The 17,128-nt window shown below is 33.3% G+C and overlaps 2 protein-coding genes across 2 annotated transcripts in view; one reads left to right on the top strand and one right to left on the bottom strand.

The window, feature by feature from the left end:
• LOC109071315 (formin-1-like) overlaps positions 1 to 14,329 on the top strand; it is a 72,032-nt gene extending 57,703 nt beyond the window's left edge. The window contains 4 exon segments of the mRNA XM_042743287.1: positions 6,495 to 6,546; positions 10,480 to 10,629; positions 12,008 to 12,089; positions 13,020 to 14,329. Of these exon segments, the coding sequence (XP_042599221.1) occupies positions 6,495 to 6,546; positions 10,480 to 10,629; positions 12,008 to 12,089; positions 13,020 to 13,052 (317 nt within the window). The 3' untranslated portion in view covers positions 13,053 to 14,329.
• A 1,479-nt stretch (positions 14,330 to 15,808) lies between these two features.
• Positions 15,809 to 17,128, bottom strand: part of LOC109105591 (gremlin-1-like) — a 2,621-nt gene continuing 1,301 nt past the window's right edge. Inside the window, exon 2 of the mRNA XM_042743285.1 lies at positions 15,809 to 16,569. Coding sequence (XP_042599219.1) covers positions 16,022 to 16,561 — 540 coding nt within the window. The 5' untranslated portion in view covers positions 16,562 to 16,569 and the 3' untranslated portion in view covers positions 15,809 to 16,021. The remainder of the gene's footprint in view (positions 16,570 to 17,128) is intronic.

The raw sequence follows: 17,128 nt of genomic DNA, 5'->3' as shown, positions 1-17,128 counted from the left end.
ATAAATAATTGCTGGGTTCAAAACAGTAATTAAAAGGCGCCGTGACCGACACTGAAAAATTGGTTTTCACGGAGCATTCAATGACGTCTCTAAACGGTGATGCCACAACTATAAGAGCATCTTTCACAAGTTTCTGCAAAGTCCTAACTAGCTTAGGGCACAGGTTCTCAAGCCCTGGGACAAAATCAGAAGTCAGAAAGAGCTTTATTGCCAAGTATGTTTACACATAAAAGGAATTTGCTTTAGTGTCACGAGCTTCCAGTACACAGAGACAACAACAACACACAGACAATACAAATAAGATGAGAATAAAATACACATGTTTAAATATAAATAAACCACAAAAAAAAGAATCAGTTGTATGTACAGGTGTGCTATAGATAGAATAGGAATAGAATAAAATAATAATAAAATATTAATAGAATGGCATGATTTAAGGAAAATGTATAGCCTATGTAAGTTACATTTAAAATAGGCCTAAAATAAAAATAACAATTTGTTTTCATTAAAAAAAAAAAATACGCCAAATATATCTGACTTAAAATAATTAAGCTTACAGATTTAAAACGGATGTGTGGTGCGGCGCTCCATAAACAAGTTCACGGAAAGGAAAGGATGACGACGCGTATCCTGTTTGTTTGCTTTATTTTACAAAAGCACAATTCTTCTGTTTTTATTGTGAGTGTGCAAAAATAAAAGTAAACATTTTTGATTATCTTACTCCAAAAAATTGAGTTTTTTATGTTTCAGACGTTCGATCACACTTCAAACTTACATCGCAGTCTGTTCATTATCAAAATAAAATACAGTCAACCAAACATATGAAAGGTTGACAATCACCAGTCATACAAAACACATAACACCTCCACACCCTCCTTTAAATTAAAAAACACATAAAAAACAAAACCATATTACACATTATAAATAAGAGTTTAACATTCAAATACATTACGAATATGGAAACATTGGATTTGCCAAAAAAGATCATCACTACATGAAAAAAAACCCAAAAACACACAAAAAAAAACCCACACCCCCACAATATAATAAACCACTATAAACTCTTAAAAAAATCTTACTGTAGTTGAAGGGCTTGTGCCCTGAAAGGGCTTTTATATTTGTAAAAGAAAAACTTTTATATATTAAAAACAAACAAACAAACCCTGCCCAGATTTAAAAAGTAACTCAAAAGTAATATAACGAGTAAACTCACAAGTAATTATAAGGCAATAAACTTGCCCTAAAAAAGGAACTAAGACACATCTTTTTGGACAAGCTTTTCATTAACAATATAATTTTGCTGTAATTGAACACTCTGGTTATTCATACACATCGTTTTTAATTTCTAACTGTAAAACACTCTTTTACTACTCCCCCTCTCTGAAAAGTGCTATATAAAAAAATTTCCATAAAAATAACAATTACAATACTTACTTAGTATAATGTAATTAGTTACTTTTTTAGGGAGTAATGCCATATTGTAATGCATTCATTCATTCTCTGTTCACCTTCTGTTTTATAAGAATCTCATGCAAATATCTGCAGCTCATATTTCACTCCAAAACTGAAAGAAACAAATAAGTATATTATTATATTTGCCATAAAGAAAATTATTTTTTGCACATTTGCATGACAATTAAGCACATTCATATTACTGTGATATGCGCTTTTTATTTTGCAATGGAAATTCTCACTAGATGCTCATTTCCTCAATGCAAGCATTTAGTATCAATTACTTTAAATCAGCATACTGTATTGTGCCCTGAAGGGCTTTCTAAGACACATCTTTAAAAACTTTTATATATTAAAAACAAACAAACAAACCCTGCCCAGATTTAAAAAGTAACTCAAAAGTAATATAATGCAATACTTTCCCTAAAAAGTAACTAAGACACATCTTTTTGGACAAGCTTTTCATTAACAATATGGTTTGGCTGTTATTGAATTTTGTGGTATTTGGACACCTGGTTTTTCATTTGTATCGGTTTTATTTTCTTACTGTAAAGCACTTTGTGACTCCTCCCTGTCTGTGAAAGGTGCTATATAAATACTCACTTTCACTAATTACAATATAAAAATATAAACTATTTAATTTATTAATGACAAATTGCCATATTGTAATGCATTCATTCATTCTCTTTCTCACCTTATAATAATATAAGAACAAAATTGCAAATATCTGCAGCTCATATTTCACTCCAAAACTGAAAGAAACAAAATAAGTATATTATTATATTTGCCATAAAGAAAATTATTTTTTGCACATTTGCATGACAATTAAGCACATTCATATTACTGTGATATGCGCTTTTTATTTTGCAATGGAAATTCTCACTAGATGCTCATTTCCTCAATGCAAGCATTTAGTATCAATTACTTTAAATCAGCATACTGTATATTAAAGATAATGCTGCACTTTATATTTTGTCTTTTAAAAACAGGGGTAAGTATGACTGACATAGGATTATATTTTATTTATATATATATATATATATATATATATATATAGATCTATATATATTTATAAATATATATATATATCAGTATTATATATATAATTTCCAAATGTGTTAACTATATCCTGAAATATCTCGATTCTCAAATATGTGTAAGTAAATGCATTTAGCAAATTATTTATTGCAAAATTGTTTTAATCAAGTTGCATCATTCTATTCTACTCTATTGTACATGTAATATTTATTTATTTACTTTAAATTTTATATACATATATTAAATACTGCTATCAATTGATTCAAAACACTAATTAATTGCACTTTTTTTTTTTAAATTAATCAATTAATCCCACCTAACATTAAAGTTTTTAAATATACTTTTATATTGCAATAATTTCACATTAAATCTTCAAATAAATGTACAAAGAACATAAAGATGGTATATTTTTGATATTTGTCTAATGGCATCTTTTTTTATGAGTGAAGGCCAGTATCAATGATACCAATACTGTACTGGGGTCTCTATAAAATAGTTTTTTCCCCTAATATTTAACCATTGACTAGCCATTCAACATTACAGTTTAATTAAGATATAAATTTGAGCATTTTTAGACTTTAAAAAATAACTTCTAATTTAAGTGAACTTAAGACAATCTTCACATAAACCCATTATAAAAAGTTTCATATTTACCTGTGCCCTTCAGCAGAAATATTCAGAAATTGAAGTTATCAAGCACTAAAATTCTAAATTAGATATAGATGAATCCTTAAAGCTATAAAAGTTATTGATTTCCTCTTTTTTCTTTGTTCTTTGATGAACAGACATCACAGCTGCTGGTTATAAGGTTGTTTTGGCTTCTATTACTTTAAGAGCTGCCGCTGCGTAAGGTGACGAGGATCTGACACGCATTTCTTTACCGTTTCTGACCCACTTCAGGTCTTAAAGTCTCTATTAATGAACAAACAATTCAAAATCAGTTTTTTATATAAATGAAGAAAACAGTGCTGGGCTGCTCCAGGGCCGTTTTGAAAACCATTTCAGAGACATGTTCTTAAATGTGACTCATATAAAATATATTACATGGTCGTAAAGACATTCTGCACTTCTTGTCAAGAGGAAAAGTGAGAGAAGCAGCAGTTGTGAGTGGGGTGGCCAACCCTAGCCCCGTCCCTGCATATATTTTTAACACGTTAAACTGAAAAAATGAATCGCCTGCGTTAACGTGATAATTTTAACACCACTAATATATATACATATCATTTTTTTTTTAGTTCTATAATTTATCAATTTGATGAATAATATTTATTTATTTATATTCTTATTTTCTTAAAAACTAATCATTCTTCTTAGCTTAATAATTTATCCTATTTTAATCTTAATTATTTATTTGTATAAATGTTTAATTATTTCTGAATTTATTTGTTAATCTTATTATATTTTAATTATTATTTATATTTTTTTTACTTGTTTTAATGCAATTAATTATAAGATTAATAATATTTATTTATTTACTTTTCATTTATCAATATATATGTTTTTGTTATACACTAATTATTTTTAAATAATTATTTAGTAAGTAATAATTTATTTTAAAGTTTTATTATTGTTGTTGTTGTTATTGTTATTTATTTATTTGTTTATTTATTTATTTTTAACACTGTTTTTCCCAAACTGTTCTAATCCCTTGTAGCCCCCTAAATAAGATATCATAATTTATTTTGTATTATATAGATTTTTTTTATTTATTTATTTTTTTGATTGGATCTGGTGTATAAATTAATAAATAGAATAAATTATTCTAGTGCTTTCTGTGATCACTAATTCTTCTGATGATCAGTTTGTGTGTGTGACGGCAGACACTGACCGTGTTTAATGTCACGTGTGACGTGTTTCTTTATAATGAAGCTGAATCTGGTTTTCCTGCTAGAACTTATAATGAAGCTGAATCTGAGGCTCTAGTACAAGTGCAGCGGCGCGGCGGACGCTCAGCGAGAGCCGCGAGTCGCTCTGCCGTTAAGGCTGGATTATATTGCCCGCCCTCAAAAACAAAATGACAACGTCCCATAACTTTCTAGTTAGCACACTAGGCAACCTGGTTTTCATGTTTACAAGACGCAGTTGAGGGAGAAAATTGACACACATCGCGACTCGACACGCACAAACAGCAGAGGAGACCGCAGGCGCCAGTCCACCCCAGACCAACACACACACACACACACACAAAACCCCAACCACACCACTCTCAACAGAACAGTTCGACTCCACCTCTTTCCCCCTCTAAATCTCAGTTGAGTGGGAAAGTCCCCATCACAGTAAAAAAAAAGGAGGATGGAACTCTGGAAAATGCAATAAATCTGAGATCATAGGCGCGCTCGGGCCGAATTGTAATTTCTTGCACCTCGGCCGGGCCCGCCGCAACACATCTGCCTTGCATTTAGGACACTTTTACATGGAGAATCTACACAACACAAACACACACAAAAAAACAAACACACACACACATCAACACAAGCACTTTAACGTCTCTGTTGTTTCTGGAGAGCTTCTGTTTCTCCTCAGATAACAGAAAGAGATCTCAGGAGCGTCCCCAAAATGTGCTCAGATTTGAGTTTTGAGAATATGAACTTAAATCATTTGGAAAAAAAACCTCTTACAAAGATGTCCAGCTCATCTCTCGTCCCTAAATAACAAGTACTGTACATGTATGTATTGTTTCAGTTATGAGATATTATTTAGGGGCTGCGAGGGAGTTTTAGGGGGTCCATGGAAAAGTTTGGGGGAAAATTGTGTAAAAGATATAGAAACTAATAAAATAAATAAATAACATCAAGATAAATTGTTAATTATTGATAAGTATTTTATAATAAGTAAATAAAAATAAATAAAAACATATTTTTATTCAAATAAATAAATAAACATCTAAGAGAAAGAGAAACATCTGAGATACAGCTGATAAATATTTGCATTTATATTGAGATATTTGATTTTTAATTTCAGACTTTATGTATCTTGGAAAATCTGAGTCAAAGTTTTAGTAATATTTATTCATTTTATTTATTTGTTTTAGTTTGAATTATTTTAGTACTTTCGTTTCGTTTTCTTCTTTTTTTATATATGTGTGTTTGTATATGAAAAGGTACATTTATATGTACTTATTTATTATTATTATTATATATTAATATAGTGTAAACCTGTTCTGTGGGGATGGGAATCTTTGTACATTGTACTAAAATTATAATAAAAGAAATAAAAAATTTAATGAAATAAATAAAAGCATTTAAAATTTTAAAAAATAAATGAAAATGAGAAATATTGCGATGGCAACTACATGAAATAAAATAGGGTTAATTTTTTTAATATAATATGTGATGTGATGTAAAGCATATTTTATTTTATTTCAGTTATCATTTAGGTACTTCAAGTAACAAAAATTTGTTTCTTATGGTTTACATTTTATTTTATTTTATTTTATTTTATTTTATTTTATTTTATTTTATTTTATTTTCCGGTGTATTTTATTTTTGTCAGTTTGTGAGTGACTGTAATATATTTGTTCCTCCATCAGGAGGTTGAATGAATCTTTTTTTATTTTTTGAATTTTAATCAATTTGTGCATTAGTTATTTTACAGTTTAATTTTTTTTATTTTGAATATTTATTTTATTTTATTTTATTTTATTTTATTTTATTTTATTTTATTTTAATAAAAATACTTTGATTAAAAAATAAATGAAAATGAAAAATATTGCAATGGCAACTACATGAAATAAAATAAGGTTAAATTTTTTTATATAATATGTGATATGTAAAATATTTTTACATTCACATTTAATTTTATTTCAGTTATCATTTATGTATTTCAAGCAACAAAAATGTTTTTTTGTGTGTGTGTGTTTTATTTTTTATGGTTAACTTTAGGTTCCTGGGTGTTTTTCTCGTGAGAAGCAGGAGTAAAAGTCTCAGTTTAATCTCACTGCAGAAATGATCGAGAAGTCGTGATGATCTGATGTTGACGAGTTGTTGTCGTGTTTTCATTCGCAGCACAATCGGAGTACGAGACTGAAGACGAGCAGCTGCAGGAGGCACAGAAGAGGTGAGACACACACACAGACGGATGTGAGATAATACTCTGTAGCCGTCTGCAGCCATTAGAGTCACCTACATAGACAGCATCATGACTAACGTGACTAACGTCTCTTCTGCTTAAGCCTGCATTTATTTGATTAAAAATACAGTAAAAATTATAAATATTATTAGAATTTAAAACAGCTGTTTTCTCTGTGAATCTCTGTTAAACTGTAATTTATTTCTGTGATGCACAGCTGTATTTTCAGCATCATTACTCCAGTCTTCAGTGTCACATGATCTTCAGAAATCATTCTAATATGATGATTTGCTGCTCAAGAAACATTTCTGATTATTATCAGTGTTTTTCATGATTCATAGATGAATAGAAAGTTCAAAACAGCAGCATTGGTGTTAAATAGAAATGTGAGTTTGGATTGATTTAGTGTCTGCTTGCGAGTGTTTTGTGTGTGAGGAGCAGGTGTGTGTCTGCAGACTCACTCTCATCGTGTGTTCAGTAACACTGCAGACTGTTTCGACGGAAAATATCTGGAACTTTTCATAGAGGGGAAAAGGTGCACGAAAACGGAAACAATATCCAAAATACTGAACTTTTCATAGAGGGTGAAAAGGACAAACAAAGCATATTGATTATTTTTCCTTGTTTAGATTTGAGAGTTTTTTTGTAACCTGAAACAAAACAAAGCGACACGCGCGCACACACACACACACACACACACACACACACACACACACACACACACACACACGTGTATGAACTGCAGATGTGGACGTGATGGCGTCTGAAGAGCTTGACTCCATGTTAATGAAGGTGTTGAATTGGTCAGTATTGATCAAAAGAGGCTGGCAGCTGGAGCGTCGCTTCATTTCTGAAGAAGCGCTGCGCTCGGACCGCAGGAGCAGCAGTAAGGCAGGCTTTCCCAGAGTTCCCATGAGCGCACCTCGTTAAAGTGACACGCGGTGATGGATTCGGCCCGGACCTGGGTGGCCGTCCACATGTGTCCCTTACACAACAGCACTCTTCCACCAAACAAAACAAACACCATACACCGACCATCGATCTGATCATTAAACATCAGAACAAAACGCTCTTAAAGTAACGCTGAGAACAGCATTCGTGGAGCGTCCTCATCATGTTCCTAACCACGCTATATCAACTCGATCAACATCATCATCAGCCTCAGTACCAATATGATAACGTTAACATCATCACAATAATAAAATATTAAAATAATAATTAACAATACAATAAAATAATTGTGTGTGTGTCTGTGTGAGTGTGTGTGTGTGTGTGTGCGTGTGTGTGTGCATATTGTGTCGTGATGTCTGTGTGAGTGGGGTGGATGTGTTGTGTTCGTGGTTGTGCAGCGTGTGTGCGCGTGTGTGCGTGTGTGTGGTGGGTGTTTGTGTGCCGTGTGTGTGTTTGTGTGTCTGTGTGTGTGAGAGAGTGTGTGTGTTCTGTGAGAGAGTGTGTGAGTGTGTGTGTGTGTGTGTGTGTGTGTGTGTGTGAGAGAGTGGTGTGTGTGTGTGAGAGAGTGTTGGTGCGTTGTGTTGTTGTGTGTGTGTGTGTGTGTGTGTGAGAGTGTGTAGTGTGTGTGTTGTTGAGAGTGTGGTGTGGCGGGGGTTTTTGTGAGAGAGGTGTGTGTGTGTGTGTGAGTTTGGTGTGTGGTGTGTGTGTGTGTGTGTGTGAGGTGGTGGGAGAGAGTGTGTGTGTGTGTGAGTGTGTGTGTGCCGGTCTGTTCTGGTTTGCACTTTATCTTAGAGATTAAACTTTAGTAAAACAGATGTGTTTACATATTTACATATGTGTTTGTGTCCCACAGTGATGAATAATCTGGGATTATCAGGGGACTTTTCTAATGATTGGTTTGTTGATGTTCTCATCAATTTTGAAGTAATTTATCATTTATAAATAATTTATAATTAATAATAATTAATCATTTAAAATGTTTTCATTTTAAATGATTAATTAAAATGTATATATATTTATATATATAATTTTTTTTTTTTGATGTTCATCTCAGATATGTTACTTGTTTTTATTTTGTCTTATTTTATTTTCATAAATGTATTATTCTAATTATATGTTATTTATTCTATTATATCCTAAAACATTTTCATTACATTTGAATTTGTATTTGCTTTAACATATTTGTTTGGAAGTGAAATATTTTTTTTCCTGTCATCAGCAGCCTGATGAATTTAATATTTTTATTTTATTTTCAGTTTTTGACCTGTAATATATTTGTCCTGCCATCAGGAGCTTGATGAATCTAGTATTTTATTTTATTTTATTTTATTTTATTTTATTTTATTTTATTTTATTATTTTATTTTATTTTATTTTATTTTATTTTATTTTATTTTATTTTATTTTATTTTATTTTATTTTATTTTATTTTATTTTTCAGTTTGTGACCAATGTAATATTTTTTTCCTGCTGTCAGGAGTGATGAATCTAGTATTTTTATTTTATTTTATTTTATTAAAATATTTATTTATTTGAATCTAGTAATTTTATTTTATTTTATTTTTATTTCATCTTTCATTATTTTATTTTATTTTTTATTTTAATTTATTTTATTTTATTATTTTCAGTTTGTGACCACTAATATATTTGTACTGCTGTTAGGAGTGATGAATGTAGTATTTTTTTTTTTATTATTATTATTTTATTTATTTATTTATTTATTTATTTATTTATGTCCTGCTGTCAGAAGTGATGAATCTAGTATTTTTATTATTTTATTTTATTTTATTTTATTTTATTTTATTTTATTTTATTTTATTTTTATTTTAATCTAGCATTATTTTATTTCATTTTTTATTTTAACTATATTTTATTTTAAAAATATTTATTTTCAGTTTGTGACCACTGTAATACGTGACCCTGGAGCACAAAACCAGTCATAAAGGTCAATTTGTCAAAATTGGGATTTATGCATCATCTGAAGCTGAATAAATAATCTCTCCATTGATGTGTGGTTTGTTAGGAGGACAATATTTGTCCTGAGATACAACGACTAGTTGTGAAATCTGGACATCTGAGGAGCAAAAAAAATCGTAAATATTGAGAAAATCATCTTTAAATTGTTCAACATGAAGTGTCTTGAGCAATGCCGCATATTACTAATCAAAAATTAAGTTTTGAATTATATTTACGGTAGGAGATCTTACAAAATATCTTCATGGAACTGATCTTTACTTATAATCCTAGATGATTTTTGTGGTCATAAAAGAGAAATGTATAATTGTGACCCATACAATGTATTGTTGTCTATTGCTACAAATATACCTGTGCTACTGATGACTGATCTTGTGCTGCAGGGACACAGATATTTGTCCTGCCATCAGAAGGTTGATGAATCTAGTTTATTTTATTTTATTTTCATACTTTTATTTTCAGTTTGTGACCACTGTAATATATTTGTCGTGCACTGTGTTTCTCCTGGGTTCATGTGTGATCTGTCCTGAGCGTTAATCTCGTCGCTCCACTTGATTAGCGGCCGCTGAGTGTGATTTTCTGCCACTAATGGCACATTGTGTGTAAGGTTCTTTTCACGCTGTTAAACACTTAATGGGAGTAAATCTTCTCACCATCGTCACAACGGCAGCCGGTACAGTTTCAGAGACATTCCTGCTCTGGTTTATCATAAGAAAATTAAAGCACATTAAAATGAGATTCTTGGCAAAAGCTCTGGTAGTTTTAAATCAGTCAAACAAGAAACTTCCTAAAAACCAAGAATAAGATTCATTCTCACCAGTTATAGTTTCTCCTGCAGGATCGTAGAGAATTTTATTTTGAGTTGCACACTTTCATCAAATTTTATGCACCAGAAAACCAGATGTTCTTATAATAGTAGAATGTTGTGAGAAATGTTTTTGTTAGTTTTGTGACTGTGGAGACTGTCTCTCTCTGACTTTTCATGTTTTTCTTGTAGCTTCCAGGACACGGTGATGTACTTCGGGCTCAGACCCAAGTCTGGAGAGAAGGAGGTTTCTCCGAACTTCATCTTCATGCTGTGGTACGAGTTCTGCAACGATTTCAAGAGCACCTGGAACCGAGAGAATAAAAACATCTCCAAAGAGAGGTGAGGACCATCCGAGTCTGAAGCTTAGAGACCGAAGCTGTGTTTGGACCCAGTACTGCTCACATCATGACCGCGTTTAGAACAATAGTTCCTCACCCTCAGGTCGTCCGAGATCAGGATGAGTGTGTTTCTTCATCAGATTTGTAGAAATGTAGCATTGCATCAGTGTCTCAGCAATGGATGCTCTGCAGTGAATGGGTGCCGTCAGAATGAGAGTCCAAACAGCTGATAAAAACATCACAATAATCCCACAAGTAATCCACAGCACTCCAGTCCATCAGTTAACATCTGGAGAAGACAAAAGATGAAACACATCCAGCATTAAAACGTTTTTAACTCAAATACATAGAGTCTATAATCCATAATAACACTTCCTCCAGTGAAAAAGTGTTCTGGTGTGAATCAAGGTGAGAAAGTCTGCACAGATCAAGCAGCGTCGTTTTAAACAGCTCCTGAACAAATATTTGTCTGGATTTGATGTGATTGTTTCAGTTTTAGATGCACTTTTTCACTGGAGGAAGTGTTATTATGGATTATAGACTCTGTGTATTTGAGTTAAAAACGTCTTAATGCTGGATTTGTTTCAGTTTTTGTCTTCTCCAGGATGTTCACTGATGGACTGGAGTGCTGTGGATTACTTGTGGATTATTGTGATTGTTTTTATCAGCTGTATTGGACTCTCATTCTGACGGCACCCATTCACTGCAGAGCATCCATTGCTGAGACACTGATGCAGTGCTACATTTCTACAAACCTGATGAAGAAACAAACTCATCTACACCTCGGATGAGATGAGGCTGAGCAGATTTTCAGCTAATTTGCCTGAACTACTCCATTAACGATCTCCCTGTTTAAGGGGCAGCGGTGCAGAAGCAGTAAAAGCAGAGGGATGTTGTCTCTCGGTGGGACGTCCTGCTAACTGGACCGAGAGCTCCTCTCTTTGATGCTCTTCTTACTTTTAATTTGTTTCGCAGCGTCTCAGAGACTGAGCTTTTACAGATCAAACTCGCTGCCAATATTCAGAAATGCACAAAAATCACTCTCATTAGTCTCTGCCGCTCTTGTTTTTCAGTCAAAGTATCCAAACATTTACTTGAGAAGCAAAAATGCCACGTTTTAGAGAACATATCATCGATCAGTGGAGTTTATTTTTGTTTCTCTGTAGTGTTTTCTCATTTCAAGCATAAATCTAACAAACTTTAGTCAGGTTTAAACACAAAAGCGGCTTGTTTAGCAGGAAATGTTGACTCAGAGTGAACGCTGTGACTCTACATGCTGCTTTAAAAAAACAACATCGTCCGTGTTCATCGGAAGAAGAAACTCGGAAATGAATGACAGAACTATATTTTTGGTTGAATTTCGTGCTCTTTCGTTTTAGACTGAAAGAAGCTCAGCAAACCGTCCAGAAAATCACAGCTGAGAAGAAAGTGGAGACGAAGAAGACCAACGAAAACAGTCTGGTGAGAACAGATGTAAAACATTGTAGTAGAAAATGAAATAACTCAGATCATCATCATTTATCAATCACACTTTACAGAAGACTATGTCATGATCATTATTAGGAGTCTGTTTGGGCTCCACACACACCGAGAAAACAAAAAAAGTGGAGTCCTATAATCATTTTTTTTTTATTATTTAACTTAAAAAATAATGAAAAGGTAGATTTTCAAAAGCAATGGCATTGTGATATGAACATCAGGGAAATGGTTTGCATCAAATTAAAAGTATTAGGATTTTTAAATAGTTAAAACGTTGTAAATAATGAATGCAATTTGTTTTCCCCTTTGATCAAATAAATTTAACATCACTGCACAATAACAAAAACACACAGCATCATACAAACACACGATGACTGTTTCACGATTCACATAATTAATAGTTCAGAAGTTACATACATTAAATGTAATGGTTCAGATAATGTAATATTTATAATGAATGCAAAATCATTTCTGTGACCAGTCAAACATATTACAGGTGCATTTTGACCATTTTAGGTGCTTTTCAACTATTTTTTGTCATTTTTCTTTTTTTTACCAAGTGCTTTTTTTTACTCTTTTAGATAATTTTTAAATGAGTTCAAAAAATGTCCTGACAGTTTTATGCTTTTTAAATGATGCTTTCCTTCAGAAGTGATGCTTGTGTTGTTTTTGGTGAGAGAATGGTTCGGCTCTGCATTATTCTTGCGTGTGTGAAAAGCACAAAATGATCAGGACGTTATTGTTATTGTGGAGTGATTGAACCGTGCTTTCAGATTCTTCGTATGACATTTGCATTTATTTGAATCACGCCTCTTATATCAATCATTAGGATCGATTCTCGTGAATGCACGAGCTGATCAAACGTCCGCCAGATGCATGAAATAGTTCTCATGCTCATGTTCTCTTTGACAGAAAGAGCGACTGCGAAAGAAAGAAGCCGGCTGAAGCATCATGAAGAAACATCAGTGATATCTAATCAGAAGATGTTTGTACTTGCCTTGGCGTGTCACCACATTTTCCTTTTGCCAAAATGAAACTTGATGAACACCTCTCCTCACTGGTGAAGCCTATGCAAATACCAAATCATATCCGTCCATTGAGGAACGAATCATATTATTATCAGCCTACAGTGAGTGTGTAACTACATCTGATGAGTCAAAGCCCTGTTTATTCACAGAATGAAGGATTTATTGAGGAATGTCAGAAAGTTACTGTATATTATTTCCCTGCTGGTTCACGTGTAATGAATTCTGTAATTTATCAAGTTATTTCAGGCCCCAGTGAAACAGTTAGACCTCCTGCAGCATTATTACAGTGTCAGGTTTTATTGACGTTTTCTGTGATCGTTTATTAGGTGCAATAAATGTTTTGAACATCATCAGCATCTGCAAAAGGAAACGCGAGACTCTCGAAAAATATGCGTCTTCTGATTTCTTTGCATTCTATTTTTGTTGTATTATTAAAAATATTTACATTTAAGTCACATTTGATTTGTTTCATTTTGAAAGACACAAAAGTAACAATGCTTTTGATAGAACTTAAGAGTTCTGGCAATGCAATATTCATTTCTAATCATTAGAGATTCACTCTGTTCCTCTAAAGTTCCTCTAAAGGAAAAAAAAACAACAACTTGTGAGTTTGTATAAAGAGAAGTCTTATTTAACAGTGTTGGATTTTTACATGAACTTATCGTGTTGCAAATGATCCAAAAAGCAAATCAAAAATGAAATTTGTTGAAAGTTTCTCAAAGCAGTTCCTGCTTTTAATTAAAAAGCTTTTGCTCTAAATTGGCTCGTAAGCTCAGTGCATAAAACACACGCCGTGAAATTGATTTCTGTGCTCATTTACAAAGCGTTTAATCGTGTGTTTGTCAGAGAGAGTGAGTTCAGGGGTCAGAATGTTTCACCTCTTTATTCATACCATCTTCCCACAGGCCTTCAACATCTTCATACAAGCACTACATTATACACAACATCTGCACAAAATGTGTGAACATGCGCTCTTCACAACTAAACTGCATATAATCTTTATGACTGATATTATAAATAGACGAATAGCATGAAGAAACTCACAGCAATCCAGCAGAAAGATGAAGAACAGTGTCTCGCTCGGTCACATTAAATAAAGTCGTTCCACATAGTGGAAACTATCAGTCCTAAACGCTCTTAACTCTAGATTCGGAGATGAATGAAGGCATCTGTCATCATTACAGACTCCATACACACAGGGATTTCACCTAGAGTTGCATATAAACAATATGTGCATGAATGATTTCTCATAAGAAAAAATACATTGAAAGTGTAAGGATTTTGAGCAGTGAAATCAATGCAATGAAAGGAAATGAGTGTCATCGATCATTTGACATTTTAAGGTCCTTTTTGACTATTTGTTAACCATTTATAGGTGATTTTTTTGGTTGTTGGTTTTCACTGGTGTTCCTGCAATTGAACTTAGTTTGCAAAAGTACAAATACTTCATGCATCCCTTAAAAAAAAGTTTAATAATCATTAAAGAATATTTAAATCTAGTTTGAAACTATTTAATAATTTTTTCACATTCACTACTAGTCAAAATTTGTTTTAGAATTTTTGTTGGAGTATTATGAGTTTTAAATATTTAAATAAGTTTGGTACAAAATGAATACAAAATAATTTCTGTGACCAGTCAAAAGTATGGGAGTGTCATTGAACATTTGACATTTTTAGATGCTTTTTGACTATTTTCTGACCATTTTTAAACAACAACAAAATGTTTTTTTTTTTTTTTTAACTGGTTCTCAGTAATTCTGTAGTTAAACTTTGTTTATAAAAGTACAAATACTTCATGCATCTCTCAATTAATGAGCTCAAAAAACTGCATGTTGAATCATAAAAGAATATTTACATGTTTAAAACACTAGTTTTAGATTAAATATGACACTTTTTATGTCAACTACGCACATGCACTACTAATCAAAATTTGTATTAGGATTTTTAAATATTTAAAACAGTTGTGGCACAAAATGAATACAAAATCATTTCTGTGACCAATCAAATGAATGTAAACAAGTGTCATTGATCATTTGACTTTGTTTTTTACACAATTTTAGTTCCTTTTTTCCTGCAGTTAGTTTATACATTTATAGGCTAAATATTGCATGCATCTCTCAAAAAACTGCATGTTTAAAAATCATTAAAAAAATTTAAGTGCTGTAAAACACTTTGTGAACAACCCACATGCACTGCTAGTCAAAATTATAGGTGCTTTCTGACTATTTTTATCTATAGATTTATTTTTTATGTTTTTTCAGGTGTTCAATAATCCTACAGTTAAACTTTGTTTATAGAAGCACAAATACTGCATGCATCTCTCAGGTAATGAGCTCATAAAACTGCATGTTTAATAATCATTAACAAATACAAGTCATTTAACAACTCTAATTTTAGATAAAATACTCTGCTAGTCGAAATGTTTAGGTGCATTCTGACAATTCTTAACCATCTTTTTAAATTTTTGTATTGGAGTTCAATAACCCTGCAGTTAAACTTAGTTTAAAGAAATACCTCATGCATCTCTCAATTATTGCTATTGGATGTCTCAAAACTCCTGCAGACAATAATCTTGTAGTTAAACTTAGTTTAAAGAAATACCTCATGCATCTCTCAATTAACTATCAAATAAAAATCAAAAATAAATGATCATTAAAAAATCAATAAAATAAAACTGCACGTTTAATAATCATTCAAAAAGCTCTGGATTTAGATTCAGTTTTGCACTACTTGTCAAAATTCGGACACATTTACGCGTCGCTAAAAACCTTGATGCCAGAACACGGGTTTGCAGGCGAATATAAAGGTGCTTGTAGTGTGTAGTGCTGACAGACGCGTCGCTTCCAGCAGATCAAGCGTGCTCGCACTGACGCGCCGCTCTCGGTTCTAGTCCAGCTCGATGGAGATGCAGCGGCACTGTTTGACGCGCTGCACGCGCTTCTTCCGGGTCGGCGGCTGCTGGTCGGGGCAGTTGAGGGTGAAGGTCATGGTGGTGAAACGCTTGGGTTTGCAGAACGAGCACGACTGGAACGCGCCCTCCTCTCTGCGCACGTGTCTGGGGATGTAGAAGGAGTTGCACTGTCCGTAGCAGAAGCGGTTGATGATGGCGCGGCTGACGCAGCCCTCCTCGTGGATGGTCTGTTTGAGCGGCTGCGTCTTGCACCAGTCGCGCTTCAGGTAGCGGCGCTCGGTGACGTGCAGCGCCTCCTGACTGGACTCCAGAACCTCCTCCGAGCCGCGGCTCCTGCCTCTGGAGCCCGGGGCCGCCTGCTGCTGCTGCTGCTGCTGCTGCTGGCTCGACTCGTTCGGGTTGTTCTTGTCCGGGTGCGGGATCGCGCCTCGGTTCCGCTTGGATTCGGCGGGACTCGAGAGAAGAAGAACCCAGATGAAGAGCAGCGCGAGCGCGATCCGAGCGGAGGAGCACATCACCGACACTGCAGAGAGAAAACATTCATGGTGACGCTTTGTTTTAAAGATGTCCTTGTTACATGCTCTTACTGTTATATTAACAATAATGATGCATCGCATGCAATCCTAACCCTGACCCTGTAGTAATGTACAGGTGGACTTTATAATTACACCTTAAAATAAAGTGTAACCACATTCACAAACAGCTTGCTGTTAACTGATGAAAACGGTGTTGTTGTTTTTTAAAAAGTTCTACAACTTTTTTTTTCTTGGTTATACAGTCAAACCAAAATGTATTCGGGCATTTCTCACATTATCACAGTTTATTCACTGTAGTTTAGAAAATATGAGGACTCTGTGTCAGAACAAACTGATCTTGATAATAGAAAGATGTGTAATGAATTCGGCTGAATTTAGCTCAACTCATTACCAAGCAATGCTTTAGTTCAGTCTGTGGTGGAAACAGATCACATTAGCGATTAAAGAAAAAACACTGAAGCAAAACATGCTCAGCTCAAAGTGTCTGAATCATTTTTGGTCCATTATTTTGATCAGTTTCACTGTATGAAGAGTTTTTGGGTATAA

Source organism: Cyprinus carpio, chromosome B17 (genome assembly GCF_018340385.1).
Source record: "Cyprinus carpio isolate SPL01 chromosome B17, ASM1834038v1, whole genome shotgun sequence".
Classification (NCBI taxonomy): domain Eukaryota; kingdom Metazoa; phylum Chordata; class Actinopteri; order Cypriniformes; family Cyprinidae; genus Cyprinus; species Cyprinus carpio.
Note: the sequence above shows the minus strand (reverse complement) of the source record. Positions and strands in the feature narration are given on the sequence as shown.